Source organism: Phyllopteryx taeniolatus, chromosome 4 (genome assembly GCF_024500385.1).
Source record: "Phyllopteryx taeniolatus isolate TA_2022b chromosome 4, UOR_Ptae_1.2, whole genome shotgun sequence".
Lineage (NCBI taxonomy): Eukaryota > Metazoa > Chordata > Actinopteri > Syngnathiformes > Syngnathidae > Phyllopteryx > Phyllopteryx taeniolatus.
Genome location: NC_084505.1, coordinates 25,644,031 through 25,659,645, shown reverse-complemented (window position 1 = coordinate 25,659,645; position 15,615 = coordinate 25,644,031). Strand labels below are relative to the sequence as shown.

General features: G+C 44.4%; 1 protein-coding gene across 4 annotated transcripts in view; it reads left to right on the top strand.

Moving 5' to 3' along the window:
* The window catches only part of znf827 (zinc finger protein 827), a 104,607-nt gene that overhangs the window by 56,249 nt on the left and 32,743 nt on the right, over positions 1-15,615 (top strand). For all 4 annotated transcript variants that reach the window (XR_009788176.1, XM_061770927.1, XM_061770926.1 and 1 more), the window contains exon 5: positions 5,983-6,258. Coding sequence is in view for 3 of the 4 variants with exons in the window: in XM_061770927.1 (XP_061626911.1) it covers positions 5,983-6,258 (276 nt within the window). In the remaining variant the exon portion in view is untranslated. The remainder of the gene's footprint in view (positions 1-5,982; positions 6,259-15,615) is intronic.

The following is a 15,615-nucleotide window of genomic DNA, read 5'->3' as shown; positions in this document are numbered from 1 at the left end:
TTTAAATTGCCCATAGGTGTGCATGTGAGTGTGAATGATTGTCTATATGTGCCCTGCGATTGGCACACGACCAGTTCAGGGTGTACCTCGCCTCTCGCCCAGAGTCAGCGGGGATCGGCTCCAGCACGGCCGCGACCCGAGCGAGGATAAGCGGTGTTGAAAATGGATGCTTGTAACAAAAACAATTGTGGTGGTTTTGGGGGAGCTGGAACAGACTAATAGCATTTCAATTAATTTGATATACGTACAAGTAAACTGAGTTGAAGCTTGGTCATGGAATGTATTAGAATCGTAACTCAAAGTACCACGATGTTTAATCCACGATATAGGTGAACCATGACATAGCGGGGGAATGGTTTGGTGACCTAAATACGTAGCACAGGAGTAGACAAAAGGTCAAAACGCATGGACAAATATTCATAATAGAGTGGGCAAGTGCGATGAAGTGGGCGTACTACTGGTATAATGAAAACAGTCTGTCCTGGGTGACATTGTACTTGATATATTTAGAGTCCTTGTCTCCTTTGTCGCTCTCTATATATAATACGTCGTGGATCTGAATAGCCTTCCCATTTCTTCCTCCGCATGAGAGCACACACATGGGAAGGCCCTTTGAGCCTGACCTCTCTTGTCCATACATCTCCTCTGCAGCCATCAGTATCACTGTCCGGCGTCTAGCACGCTGTCAGCTCCTGTTGGGTTCTCAAACCTGCCCGGCGCAGTCCTGCGCTTTTTCCTTCTTCCTCCAGTATAAAACCGCAGCCAATTGTTAGAGGGAGAGCAGGCCAGCGTGACAGAGGTGGAAAGCTAATGAAGTTATTTGACGGCGGGCCTGGCCACAGAGCGAGAGGTGAGGCACGGCGGACAAGCGCCTGGCAGCTAGACTGATGAGGCGCGAGGCGAGAAAAGCAGGAGGCGGCAGAGACGCAGGCACAAAGAACACCGATGTATGTAGCATTGGTGGCAGGTGTCAGAAGGCTGTGATAACACGCAGACAAACTGATAGCGTTGTCGCTGCGGCAGAAAGGGAACTGACTCGGGAGCTCGAGATGGCCAGTCACCCAGAAAGACACCCTCCCCCCCGTCTGCTTCTCGGCTCGCTTCACAAGATGACATGCGAGAAACTGGGCGCTTGTCTCCATGTTGTGTTTGTGATTCTGAGTCCTTTTATTTTGTCCCAAACTCTGGTTTCACTCCAAATACAGTAGTCGTACTCTGAGTTACGACTTAATTCTTTCTGTGACCATGCTCGTAACTCAAAATATATATCTCAAATCATCTTTCCCATTGAAATGAATGGGAAAGTCAATAATCTGTAACACCACCCTAAAAACAATTTTTGTTCATTTGTTCAGCATTTTTTACTAAGACTAAATTGTTCAGTATTGTACCTTATAAAAACATACATGGACAGTAATAAAATAAGAATAATGGTAATTTACTATTTAAAATAGAATGTAAAGAATTAAACTATTTTTGATGATAATTCAAGGGGCATTGTGCTGCTCCTTCTGGTATGGTACCTTGGCCACCACGGGCAGTATGATTCATACACACATACTACACGTAGATAATGATGAAACATAGAAGACTGTCACAACTAACTAATATTGGTCTTTTTTCGCAAAGGATAAAGAATACAGTATATACCTGAGTATTGTTGTATGTTTTGTCTGCATGTGTTGCTATCACTTGTTCAACCATAAATTAAGTTTATAATTACCGCAACATTGATGCTAGTTTTCTAAACCATCTATTAGGGCTGCACAATATATCGTTTGAGCCTCGTCATCGCAATGTACGTGTGCGCAATAGTCACACGTACGCAATTTTGGCGTATTGATATGCAGTCAATCAACTAATTTTAATAAGTGACCAGCAGAGGGACATGGGTGCACATGCTAATAAGATTAGCACCGATGTTATGGTATTGTTATTTGGGAAATAAACACAACTAATTGTGTTACAAATAAAGGCCTCCCCTCTAATTGAGTGCCAGGTTGTCTCTGTGGTCTTCGCTGCAATGTTTTTCCAGGCTTTCACCACAACCTCTTTTAGTCTCCTTGACTGCATGCTTTATAGGGTTTAATTCTGGAGTTTGAATTCACTTATCTACAGGTACTTTTAATTCCATTCCAGTACTTATGCACACCTTAAAATGTGTTTTGTTACAAATGCTGTTGTGTGTGCCTTCTTGTTACGCATCACCTCATATTCTTACACCGCTGCGCATTCAACTTCATTGCACAACCTTCGTAACCTCGAAGCGTCGCATGTCGGGACCATTGTAAACCGCGGACCACTCATTGCGGGAATTTCGTTCCAGACCCTCCTGTGAAAGGTGAAAATCTGCGATACAAAGAAGCCATATAAAAAAATTATGTTAAGTAGTTTAAACATTAAAATATCGCTTCCCATACTGTAATCACATTGACACTTTTTAAACACACTTTTTCAAAACATCGTAAACACGATAGAAACCTGCTTACAGTGGTACATTGACTTTTGCCCCAACTTGTTTTTTTTTTTAAGTTACAAGCTGTCCTTTTTTTATTTATTTATTTTTTGCTTTGTGTTGGTAACCAAAATTGGAGTTACAAGCAAGCTTCAGATGCACTGCCACAAGATTGAATTGAAAGAGAAAAAAAAAGAGCAGTTAAGATACTGCAATGCCCTCGCATATGAGCAAGGAAGAGCCACAGTCACCAATGCATGATACAATGTGATAAGACGCAGAAAATTTCATGGCGTTGTCGCGGCGGCAGAAAGGGAGCTGACTCCGGAACTCGAGAAGGCTACTCACCCAGAAACACGCCCTCCGTCTGCTTCTCAGCTCACTTCACAAGATGACGTGAGAAATACTGAATGCTCGTCTCCGTGTTGTGTTTGTGAGATTCTGACAGACAAATGGCTACAGTGTGAGCTGAGCTTTTTAGGGATTGAACTGTTACTTCTGTGGAGCACTTGTTCTTTTTGTTAAGGAGGGTGTTAAAAGTTCGCCTGAAGCATTAGAATGCTATATGGAAATGCAGGATAATGCACATTTGGGGTCTGTAGCTGAGTCAGCAAAAGTTGTTACACTCAAGGTGCCTGTGTATCTTTAAAAAGCCTATATGTAATGCATATTTTTTTCACAATTTTAAACCGTTTCCATGTATCTTAATAAAATGTCTGTTAGCTTCTTTCATCAAAATACACATAGGATACAGAATTACAGTACACTTAATGTCCTCTTGTCACACTGCTTGAAATCATCTTTTGAGGGCGCGGTCCTGTCTCATGCAAATGAGCAATTGCTCACCCTGCCCCTATTCTGCAGTGCAATTGATGATCGCGGCTTTCTTTACCATGAGGACAGTGGACAAAGCTAGTCGGTTGGGAGTGCCTTGAGATACAAGTGACCCGACTTACAAGCTTTTCTAGATAAAAGCTGTCATTCGGATGATTTTTTTTTGTTTTGTTTTTTTGCTGTGGCTTGCTAGTGCAAACTTGATATCCAAGTGCTGCATGGTGGCAGTGAACTCAAATTGACTCAGTCCACAATACATACAGAACGTGCATTTAATGGTGGTAGTGAACTCAACTCGACTCACTTCACAATACATACAGAATGTTGTGTATTTAAAACAATCACATAGTTTAGGTATTAGTCTTCTAGCTTAATCCTAATGCTAACACATAATGAGAAATGGGAAACAACAAGCCTCTAAGCGACTGATCTTTGAACACAAACGGTGCAGCAACACATTTAGACATTAAATATAACAGTACTCACAGTCATATGTTCTTTATCCTCTGCGAGGAGTTGAGTAGCTGAGAGACTGTACAGATGTCTATGTACACTATATCCATCTCTTTCTTATATTGGCCAAGTTGGGAAGCAGCACAGTGGCCATTCAATTGATGCAAAGTGTGATTAAAAACTTCAATTCTTTTGAATCTCAATTGCTATTGTTGTATGTTTTTAAAAAGTACAATATTATAAAGTGGTACTTTTGTCATTTAACACATTTTTTGGGGGGGGAGAGGCTGGAACAAATTAATGGCATTTTAATTAAATTCAATGTGGAAAGATGATTTGAGATATGAGTGATTTGAGTTAGGCGGCACGGTGGACGACTGGTTAGAGCGTCAGCCTCACAGTTCTGAGGTGCGGGGTTCAATCCCCGTCCCCGCCTGTGTGGAGTTTGCATGTTCTCCCCGTGCCTGCGTGGGTTTTCTCCGGGCACTCCGGTTTCCTCCCACATCCCAAAAACATGCATTAATTGGAGACTCTAAATTGCCCGTAGGCATGACTGTGAGTGTGAATGGTTGTTAGTTTCTATGTGCCCTGCGATTGGCTGGCAACCAGTTCAGGGTGTACCCCGCCTCCTGCCCGATGACAGCTGGGATAGGCTCCAGCACGCCCGCGACCCTAGTGAGGAGAAGCGGCTCAGAAAATGGATGGATGGATGGATGATTTGAGTTACAAGCTTGGTCACAGAACAAATTAAACTCGTAGCTCAAGGCACCACTGTACATGGAGAAAGGACCCTTTTTCCTTAGTTAGGCACTTACTGTACCTAACGTTAGTAGCGTTTCTCTGTCATCCTGAGAAGTTTCCCATCGTCAGGCCAACAATTGCTGCTTGCAGCTTTAATTTGTCTTCTGTTTTTATCCTAGTGCATGTATCTGCTCATGTATTTTTTTCAGGTGTGTTTTGTAAAGTGGGGGAGCAAATGTCTTGTCCCCCGTCTGATCCAACATGGCCTGACACGCTTCTAATTAGAGGACGTCCTTCCAGGTGCTGACCAGGTTATACTTAGCCTGCCCGCCGACATCCGACGACGTGACATTTCCAGCTGGTACGGGCTGTGACCCCCGAACCACTGCCCGTGAACTTGAAGGTCACTGTACCACCAACCGCCCTTCCCCCTCACTAGCTTTTCTCCCTCTTGAATTACACGCAACCCCCACCCCCTGGCCTACCATGGTGTGGCACTGTGGCGTCACTTGCCACACGGGTGGTCCAGAACACCAGCACCTGTCCCCTTTTTGCTGAGCCTTCTACCCTTAAGGCATGGATGGTCATTAATCAGAGAGGCCCTGAGTCGGTGCAGATGGATGAGGTGGGATGAAGGGGGTGGCAGACCTATGGTTGCTAGAGATGTTAGGTGAGATGCTCGGGCGGGTGTTGGGGGGTCGGGGGGTAGATTTGTGCTCCGGCCAGCGGCGAGTGGACAGGCATCTCATCATGAGCATTTCTGTGAGAGATAGTGTCTAAGTTAAGGCATATCATACAGTCAACCATAACACGGTGTACTTTTTACTTGAATTTGAAGCTGTTGTCAATCAAAACTTTTGTGTTTTAGCACAGTGTGTAATGAGATGCGACAAGAGATAAAAAGATGACTTCTATCAGAGGTTGCTCCGTGGCTAATTATTAATTATTCATCTAAGGTGGATTAGATGTGGCCCAGTTTCTCTTGAAAATGTCTGTGAAGTGGCAGTGTTGGTGTGACAGCTCACTCCAGAAGCTCCAGAAAGCTACGTCCCATAGAGATTGCCAGATAAGGATGACGAAGCTGTAATTTATATCAGCTGAATGCGAGTTGCTTTTGAGTCGCACTATAGAAGGTGATCACAGATTTTATTTTATTTTTTTCTTTCCTTGGTTTGAACCAATGCTGGACTATACAGAGCCTTTTAAAATCGCTACCATGTTGGGATACTTTTATTCAAATAAAAAAATTAAGACAAACGAGAGAATTTGGATGTCACTCTTTTTTTCATGTATTGGCATGGTATTGAATAGGGACTGTATCAGATGACTCAAACTCAGCTAGGGTTAACTATTTCAGGGGAATGAAAACTTGGATTTCCCACTATTCAAACTCAAATCAAAACGTACGCTCAAATTTGGTACCCAGAACGTTTCAAGTTGTACAAGGTTGGAATTGCAGGTTTACAAACGCAAATCCACCATCTTTTTTCTCTCCACAGCCGCCAACCAGAGGGAGGCATTGAAGTCGCCCTTCCACCTGAAGGAAGAACCCAAAACAGAGGAAGCCTTAAGTCCTAGACCGGCCTCCCAGTGTCAAATCCAGCCGAGCTTCCCCGGGACATTCTGCCAAGATGGGATAACGGGGTCCGCGGCAGCAGCTTCCGAACGCTCTGGGTCCCTTAAACCGAGGGAAGGGAGCCCCTCAGCTGCGAACAGCTTACTGAGTCAAGACATCAACATGAAAGTGGCCTCCGAGTTGCTGATCAAGCTTTCAGGTAGGATGAATACACATTTAAGAATCTGTACATATCAGGTCGTAGTACCACTGTGGCATCCCATCATATTGTCTTTGAACATTTTTGGTATCAAAGATGAGACTTAAAATTTTTAGGAAAGTGCTGTTTCTGACTGTGCACCGTCACCATAACGTTAAAAATGTCATGGGAAAATCCAGATGACGATAACCAGATCCCTTTCACTGGTCCAAATAAAAATCCTTGATTATCCTGATTTTTGTCATCTTTGAGTTTAGATTGCAAACTAGTTAGGCCAGAATGATGTTTACCCCTGGCTACCATTTAAACTGAAAGCCAATTAAAAATGCAGTACAAGGGGTTCTTGTTTTACGACAGTCCCCAAATACTAAGTTTTAAGGCGACTAATTTGTGAGGCGGCGTAAAAATATGCGGTCGTGTGGTTACGTCACCGTCGTAACCACACGAAGTCGTAAACCAAGAACCCCTGTGTTTTAGAAGGGACTTAAAACTATAAGGAAGATGCCACTTGGACCTTTTCTACTATGGGCCATCCAGTTAAAAATCTTCTGGAACAAGATAAATAGATACTGTGTCACTGGTCAAAAAATCCAGGATTCTCCAGACTTTGCTATTTCAGTTATTGGGTAGCAAACTATCCATCCATCCATCCATTTTCTGAGACGCTTCTCCTCACTAGGGTCGCGGGCGTGCTGGAGCCTATCACAGATATCATCGGGCAGGAGGCGGGGTACACCCTGAACTGGTTGCCAGCCAATCGCAGGGTACATACAAACAAACAACCATTCGCACTCACAGTCACAGTCACACCTACGGGCAATTTAGAGTCTTCAATTAATGCATGTTTTTGGGATGTGGGAGGAAACCGGAGTGCCCGGAGAAAACCCACGCAGGCACGGGGAGAACATGCAAACTCCACACAAGCGGGGCCGGGGATTGAACCCGGGTCCTCAGAACTGTGAGGCTGACGCTCTAACCAGTCGGGCACCGTGCCGCCTAGGTAGCAAACTAGTTAGGCCAAAATGATGTTTACCCCTGGCTACCAAGTAGTCAAAACATGGTACTGGGGGTTCTAGGTTTATGATCGTCCCGCCAAACATGGTTTCAAGGTTATGAATAGCGCGGAAGAATTCCACTTTTGTGCTTTGTGCGTAATAATGGAATCCCAAATCATTGCAATGGGGAAAATTTATTTGATATATGAGTAAATTGACTCATAAGCTTGACTACAGAACAAATTAAACTACAGCAAATTCTGACTTGCATACACATTCCGTGTCACTTCACCGTCGTACGAACGCAACGCCGTCATAAACCGAGGAGCACCTTTTATTTGTAATTCCTGTAGACTACTAAAAGTGCAGTCTGTAGGTCACACACATTCAAGCGTGATTAAAAACAATATGTACAGTGCTTAGCAATGTTAAGCCATTAAAAAACTCCTTGACCCACACGCCAACCTATAGCCAATAGTTTCTGTGTAAATCGGCTCACAATAACAACATGACCTCCTTGGTAAAGGTATCTCTTAAACGGTTGCATTTACTGAGAGAATTTGCAGAGTCGCTTCCAGGTCATGCACTGCTATTGATATTTTTGCTGTGGTGTTTTTCCGGTTAGTACAATCCTCCTCACATTTCTGAGGACCGGGGTTCAAATCCAGCCTTGCCTGTGTGGAGTTTGCATGTTCTCCCCATGTCTGCGTGGGTTTTCTCCGGGTGCTCCGGTTTCCTCCCACATCCCAAAAACATGCATGATGGGTTAATTGAAGACTCTAAATTCCTCAGAGGTATGAATGTGAGTGCAAATGGTTGTTTGTTTATATGTGCATGGTGATTGGCTGGCAACCAGTTCAGGGTGTACCCTGTCTCCTGCCCGCAGTTAGCTGAGATAGGCTCCAGCATACCCGCGACCCTAGTGAGGATAAGCGGTGTAGAAAATGGATGGATGGATGGATGTCTTGCGGGTACGACCACCAGCAAGTTTGATTCTTAGCTGTACTCTTGGCTGAACCACTTTGAAAGGAGTACAGCATTTTCTTCTGTGGTACACTTAACCAAGTCTTATATGGTGCACACAGACTGACGTGTTTGTATGGACACAGTGATTTTTTTCACAATTTGTAACGCAAGATCTCTGGTGCATAAACAAACTACTTTGAAGACCGTTTTATGCACCAGAGAGCTCACGTTGGAGAGATACAGATTTGGTACGTTGTTTTTGTGTTCGCCTGCGGCATTATGCGAGGAATGAAAGGCACTCCAAACAGGTATCTTGTGTCGGCCGCCAGTCTCTAAAGGTCCTGGCGGGCGTAGCGAATGTTCACAGAACCAATAGTGCATACCGCAAGGCAAGAAAACCATAAGAGCAAGGATGCCTGCACACTGTGCCGGATACGATTCCACGTAATGCCGTACAATCACAACAAGGGAATAACCTTTCATAGGTAAAAATATTTTGGGGGCTTTTTTATGTTCTGTATTGCTAGCACGCAAGAGTAAGTTACAACTTCAATCTCCATGCATTCAACGCTGTCCCTGCCAAGTGGCAACATGGCTGCCGCGTAGTCATGTCGGTTAGCAACAGCGCGCTGCCAAATCTAGTCTTCATATCTATGGCTGAGAGAAGATGATGCAAATGGCGTGTCCTGCCTGAACTCAAGTGGGAGTCAAGGTGACACCGCAACCATCTTGGCTAGCATTTGTGCTACTGTACACTGCTTCGTCCCAATAGTAATGGGGGGGAGTCGCGTGTGCCGAACTGAAACGGTTTTCAAAATCCGTTCCACCCTTACTAGACACGGGTGTATCGTCATTCAAAAGTGTATTTTGATGGCGTCAAGCACGGATTGACGAGATATATATATATGATCTGCGCGTTTATTCTGCAGGGGTCGATATATTTAAGATTTTTATCTACGTTTGGAAGATGCTTGTTTCCAATTTCATGTCATTTTTTTCTTCTGCGCATTATACACAAGAAAGTATGGTAAATGTTTTTGTATTTTAATTTTATTCATTCATTCATCTTCCGTTCCGCTTGTCCACATGAGGGTCGCGGAAGTGCTGGAGCCTATCCCAGCTATCTTCGGGCGAGAGGTGGGGTACACCCTGAACTGGTCGCCAGACAAAATCGCAGGGCACATAGAAACAAACTACCATTCGCACCCGCATTCACACTTACGGGCAATTTAGAGTCTTCAATTAAGGCATGTTTTTGGGATGTGGGAGGAAGTAGGAGCGCCTGGAGAAAACCCACACAGGCACGTGGAGAACATGCAAACTCCATACAGGCGGGGCCGGGGCCGGGGCCGGGACCCGAACCCCGGTCCTCAGAACTGCCAACCAGTCGTCCATCGCGCCACCTTTTTATTTTATTTATTTATTTGTGTATTTATTTATTTATTTTGTAATTGCTTTAATTTTTGAGGCTGTTTTCCTAAACGGGGCCAAAAATTTGAAAATGAGACGCTAGTTTTAACACAACCAAGACTTTCCCCCTGGTTATTTGGTAATGTTGCAAAGTGATTTTGCCTCTGGACACTGGTGCGTCAGTGCTAAATCACTCCGCCGCTGCTTGTTTTAGTCCAAAATGAGCGGTGAAGGCCAGGTCTAGTTGGAGTGTGTTGTTTGTCCTATGCTGCGGAGTGACTCTCAGGCAATTTAAAAATGTCAACTGTTTGCCAACGAGGCTAAGTTCAGCATTTGGGTGATATTCGGAAAGTGTCCGAATAAAATACAAATGTTCTGGGTGGCATGTTTATAATGAACTTTGTAATAAGCTGTTGCAAGGAGACAAGGAAAATATTAGCCCTCTTCCTATTCCACTATTGTTGTCCTATGGGATTTGGCATTTCCACTGTTTGGCTTGAATCACTTCATGTGTTTATACTTGTTTCTACCCAGCAGTACGTTGAGTACCAATGTTTGGGGGATGTTTCCTGCCATTCATTCATCCATCTATCCTTCTATTTTCTTTAGTGCTTGTCCTCTTTAGGGGAGCATGTGATTGGAGCCCAGTCCCAGTTGACTGTGGCGGTGGTGTACACTCACGACTGGCCAGTCAATCATTGGTGTTTCCATTCTCTCAAAAACGTCCAGTCCTTACATTGCTACTTTTTTAGCATGCTTGCGTTGTGGTACAATTGTGAGTAATGGGACAAAGCCTGTGTATAAGGGAGCTCCGCAATGCGAGGAATAGGGGTATAAAGTCAAGTTTCAAGTTGGTGCATTGGTCAACAGAACAAGGCTGCAGGGGGGAGTTCCTGTAGATTCCCATAGCTGACATTGTGTTGCTCTCCTTCAGACAGTACAATTGTAGATCATATTCGGAGGTAGTTACAGAGTCATAACAAGCGGGACAGGGCCTGGGAATCCTCCAATGCTGAGACTGATGTGAAGTTCAAAACATGACACTAACTTCTCCTGCCCTGTTGTGTTGAAAACAACTGTCACTGTCCTAGTAATCTAATTACAGTGAATACCCGTTTACAAGGGGCATACGTTCCAGACCCACCTGCGATAGGTGAAATGACATGCTATACTGTGGAGAGACTACAGTATATCAAAACCTTTTTTTTTATCGATAGTTTTTCCTGCGCCCACGTGCTTTAAACTCATGCTTTAAATGTATTGAATGTATTTTCAGTTTTCCTTAGCTCCTGTTCTTCCTCTCGCTGTCAAGGAGTGGGAAACTATCATATAACATCACTTTGAGGAAATGAAGACGCACTTGTACATTCTTCGAATAAGAGGCAAGCGTGCTAGTTTCAAGCTATTTGTCACTGAAGTTTACTGTAAAATTGATACATAAAACATCCATCCATCCCTTTCCCACACCGCTTCTCCTCACTAGGGTCACGGGCGTGCTGGAGCCTATCCCAGCTATCTTCGGGCGAGACACGGGGTACACCCTGAGTGTGCAAGAGCACTCGGTTACAGCCTGCTGGGTTCAGTGTGAAAGGCAAAGTCAGATCAATTCTGTTGTTACAGGTCTGATGCGGCAATTTTGTGTCTGAAGTGTTGGGTTGTTGTTTTTTTGTCTAGGAGGCACATCTATCCTGTAGTTGTACAACTTCCACCTACTGTATTGTATATGGACAGTATACTGTATGTTTCTTTCATGTCATTTTTACCCTTTTATACTGTTTTTTTCATATCCCTGCTTGGTTGACCCAGGTTAGGCAAAAGATGGCGAAACGGTCATCCGATGCTCGCTCGCTTTCTGTCCTCAGAGCGCAGTGCCTCTGGTTGCCATGGCAACTTTGGTTGAGGGAGGGGAGGGTAGATGGAGAGGATTGTGGAGAGTGACAGGCTTGACAAGAGTCTGGACCCTGGAGTGACCCCGGGATGGGGGGGAGCAGAAGGGTGAGGATGAGGAGAAAGGGGCCAGGGAAAGGTCAGCGCGTTCACAGTCACATGTGATTACAGTCATGAGGTTCAAGGGCGTCCGTACAATCACCTCTCCTCTATGTCCACTGCGGAAAAGGTCAGCGGCAGAGCAGCCATAACGCAATAAGGATGCTTAATACGCAAATCACATGGAGCGGGGAGAGTCAGAGAGTGGTTAGTCTTGGCCAGAACATCCCAATATGTCTTAGTTGCATACAGGAAATCCACGCAGCCCATGTTGTGATCATTACATTGAATCCCCGTTTCTCACGGAGGTTATGTTCCAGACTGACCCGCAATAGGTGAAAATCGGCCTTATAAATGACAGTTTTACCCCTATCATTTGCTTTAAACACATTTAAACTTATTTAAACACACATTTATAAGTATTCCTTAGTGGCTGTTCTCCCTCTTTCGCTAGGAGACGATCATATAACATCACTTTGAGGAAAGAAAAAGAAGACTTGCTCGCTCATAAAGTTCTCCATATATGAGGCTAAGCTTGCTTGCTTCAAGGTCTTTTTGTCATGCCAGGTTGACTTCTACTGTAAAACTGACAAACTGACACATGGGGGGGTGGTAGAGAATCAAACATTGTCTATTTAAACACCATCATGTTCACCCAAACCATATAATAATGAAAGTCTTCAAATTTAATGCTAACATAATGTATATTGCAAACCACCAGAGACGGGTGAACAAAAATTAGCATTGATTTTAGAGTAACAGTAACAAACCTTAAAACACAGAACAGCAGCACATACAAGCAGAGCATTGTATATTACTCACAAGCATAAGCTCTCTCTGCTCGGTGGGAAAGACTATTATTACAGCTTCTTAGGGAACCTTCTCTGCCTCTTTTTCTTGCTCTTAATTACACTGCATCTATGTCCAGTATAGCTCAGTGTTGCCCAGCATGTTGTGACACAACATGGCTACACTTAAGGCGTACAACTCTAAATTCAGATATGCCTGTATACTAGAAAAAAACATACAAAACAATCGCTTAAAGATTGTTGATATACTGTAGCAGGGGCGCAAAAGATGAACCATGATATAGCAGCCGTGTTCACTTCACAGGAACGTACCGCAACCTGTGTTGTCACCATTACTGCCCATTGTGCAGTAACATGAGTTGCATCATCCCTTTTTTAAATAGGTCACTTCTCCCCCCACCCCTCCCTCGCATCTCCCTACACTGCACTATATCGCTCCTCGCTTTCATATCAAACATTGGACGACCATGCAACCTCCCCACATCTGTTTAAAAAAAAAGAAATTTAAAAAACAGGCTGCCAGTGTCTGGGGGCCAATTACGCTGGGCTAAGTAGTCCCCGGCGCCGGCAGCTAAAAGCACGCCAGCAGATGGGCACTGTTTGCGGGGCAAGGCGGGGAAGGGGGACCAGAGTACGAGGGCGCCCTGACAGAGTGGTATCAATGCGGGTAACAGCCGTGACGCCAGCTCGCTGGAGCTGCCGGAGGTGTGAAAATCGCACGTTGTCCTCGCTTTTCCGCTTAGTAACAGGGCTCACCATCTTTTGAGGATATTTCGCTGGCGCTCGTTAGCGGGTAAATTAAAAGCCAGTCTGACCACTGAGGAGCTTGATGTTAAAATACAAATAACCTGCCTTCACGTTCAGCTGAATCATAAAAAAAAGCCCTTTTATTGACTACTGTTGGCCATTGAATGATGATTCAGATGGGATAGGATAGGGATTGAGCCCTGTCGGGAATAGTGAAAATCTGCAAGTAATTAACGCCCACACAAAAAGTTTTGTGATTACCTATAGGTATGACAAGATAAAAGTATTGTACAAGAGTGTAAAGATATTAACTAGTTTTATGAAGTCTCACACCCATGCATATAGTGTGCATCAATAGTGTGCTGTGCCTGTAAATACTGGGACGTATAGTACATAGATAATAAATACGCAAAGAAGACGGTCACAACTAAGCTGCAGTAATATTAGTAGTTTTTCCCAGAGGATTAAAAATATTTGCCTGTGAATATGATGTCTATGTGCGTGTTCCGTTTGTTCAGGTATGCGTAGCTTCAAGGGTTTTAACGAGTGCTACATCAATGCTAGGTTATTTTTAGCATGTCTATGGCATTTTGTGTTAGCATTTAGCTAGTGAACTTTCATAAGGCAAAGGTATGTGGTTTGGTTAAAGACACATGTAATCCTCTTTGTTTTATGTTTATTTTTACAGTGAACTTCAACTGGGAATGGCAGTTGAATAAGCACGTCTTTTTTGAAGAGTTGTTCACTATCTTCCAAAATGCTGGTTGTTGTGAAGTTTGTCGCAACCATCCAGCGCTCGAAACTCAAATTTTAAAATATGGCTCATGTCTCGATAAACTCATAAATCGGGTCATTCGTAAATTGAGGTCCCACTGTAAATGAAAAATGTTGCTTCAAAACTATCCATCCATCCATCCATTTTCTGAGCCGCTTCTCCTCACTAGGGTCGCGGGCGTGCTGGAGCCTATCCCAGCTGTCATCGGGCAGGAGGCAGGGTACACCCTGAACTGGTTGCCAGCCAATCGCAGGGCACATAGAAACAAACAACCATTCACACTCACAGTCATGCCTACGGGCAATTTAGAGTCTCCAATTAATGCATGTTTTTGGGATGTGGGAGGAAACCGGAGTGCCCGGAGAAAACCCACGCAGGCACGGGGAGAACATGCAAACTCCACACAGGCGGGGCCGGGGATTGAACCCCGCACCTCAGAACTGTGAGGCTGACGCTCGAACCAGTCGGCCACCGTGCCGCCGCTTCAAAACTATTCTGACAAATAGAATTTATACAAAAAATTACTTAAATATAATAGAGTAAATGTAGCATGTTAATACCAACCTTGGGCAGTAACACACATGTACCGCAAACATACCACACACACACACAACCACCCAACGCAGTGTGATCATCCGGCCATGTCAGTTGACAACAATGTCATAATCTGGCGTCATGTAAAAACTGCACTTTGCTTTGGGCAGTTGTCCTCACAGTGCCCCCTTGGGTGTGTGGCCTCTCACTGACCCCTCCCCCCCCTCGCCCCCACTTCTCAACCTTAGCGTACTTCTTTTTGTCTCCTTGTGTATCACTGCTGCTTCCTCTCTTTTTTTTTTTTTTTTTTTTGGGAGCTACAACCTTATTTGGTGACTTATGTTTATGGTCGTTTGTCGGCGTCTGGTGCGAGCTGGTTAGCTGGGGATCAATGGTAGCTGCAGCAGATGTGTGTGAAGTCGGCAGGCTCCCACATGACACGCTGTCTCCACACTGCAACCCTTTGAAGAAGCGTGAACTCTTCACCCCCTGTCTGAGGAGCAGGTCGGAGACAGTGGAGGAGGAAGGAGATGTGGTTGTGGGGTGGGGAGGGATGTGGAGTAACAGAGCAAGGACAGGGGTAGACTCGGATGTACCGAGTAGAGGAGGGGTTGTCACTTCGAATCGAGCCATCTCCCCTCTCCCCTACACTACCCCCAGGTGTTCTTTTTCTGGCACCGTTTGACAATGTTTTCCCTCTCTTTAGCCTTCCGTCTACTCCCACGCCGACATTGTGGCCAGGTTTTCATACTGACGCGTCAAAGTGGGCCAATGCATTTTTGGTTATTAATAGTATGACTGTATTTATCCGTCAGTATGCGTGTGCTCTACATTTGACTGAAATGTTGTTGACATGGGAAGTCAAGACTTTATCGCTTAAAAACACAACAACCTCAGGCCATTTCTGACGTAGTTGTAGCGGAAATAATGGGGGTTTATTATAATGTATTCCTAATATATGTGTAATACATTGCATGAATCCAGTGAGGCTTACTTTTTTATATGCGTTTCCACCTCTACAGTTCCAGGAACAGCAGACACTTCCCTCAACGAAACCGAACCACACCGATTGGTGGAAACAAGGGTTATTGTCAGAGGTGGGAGGAGGTCACTTATGTGTAAATCACAAGCAAGT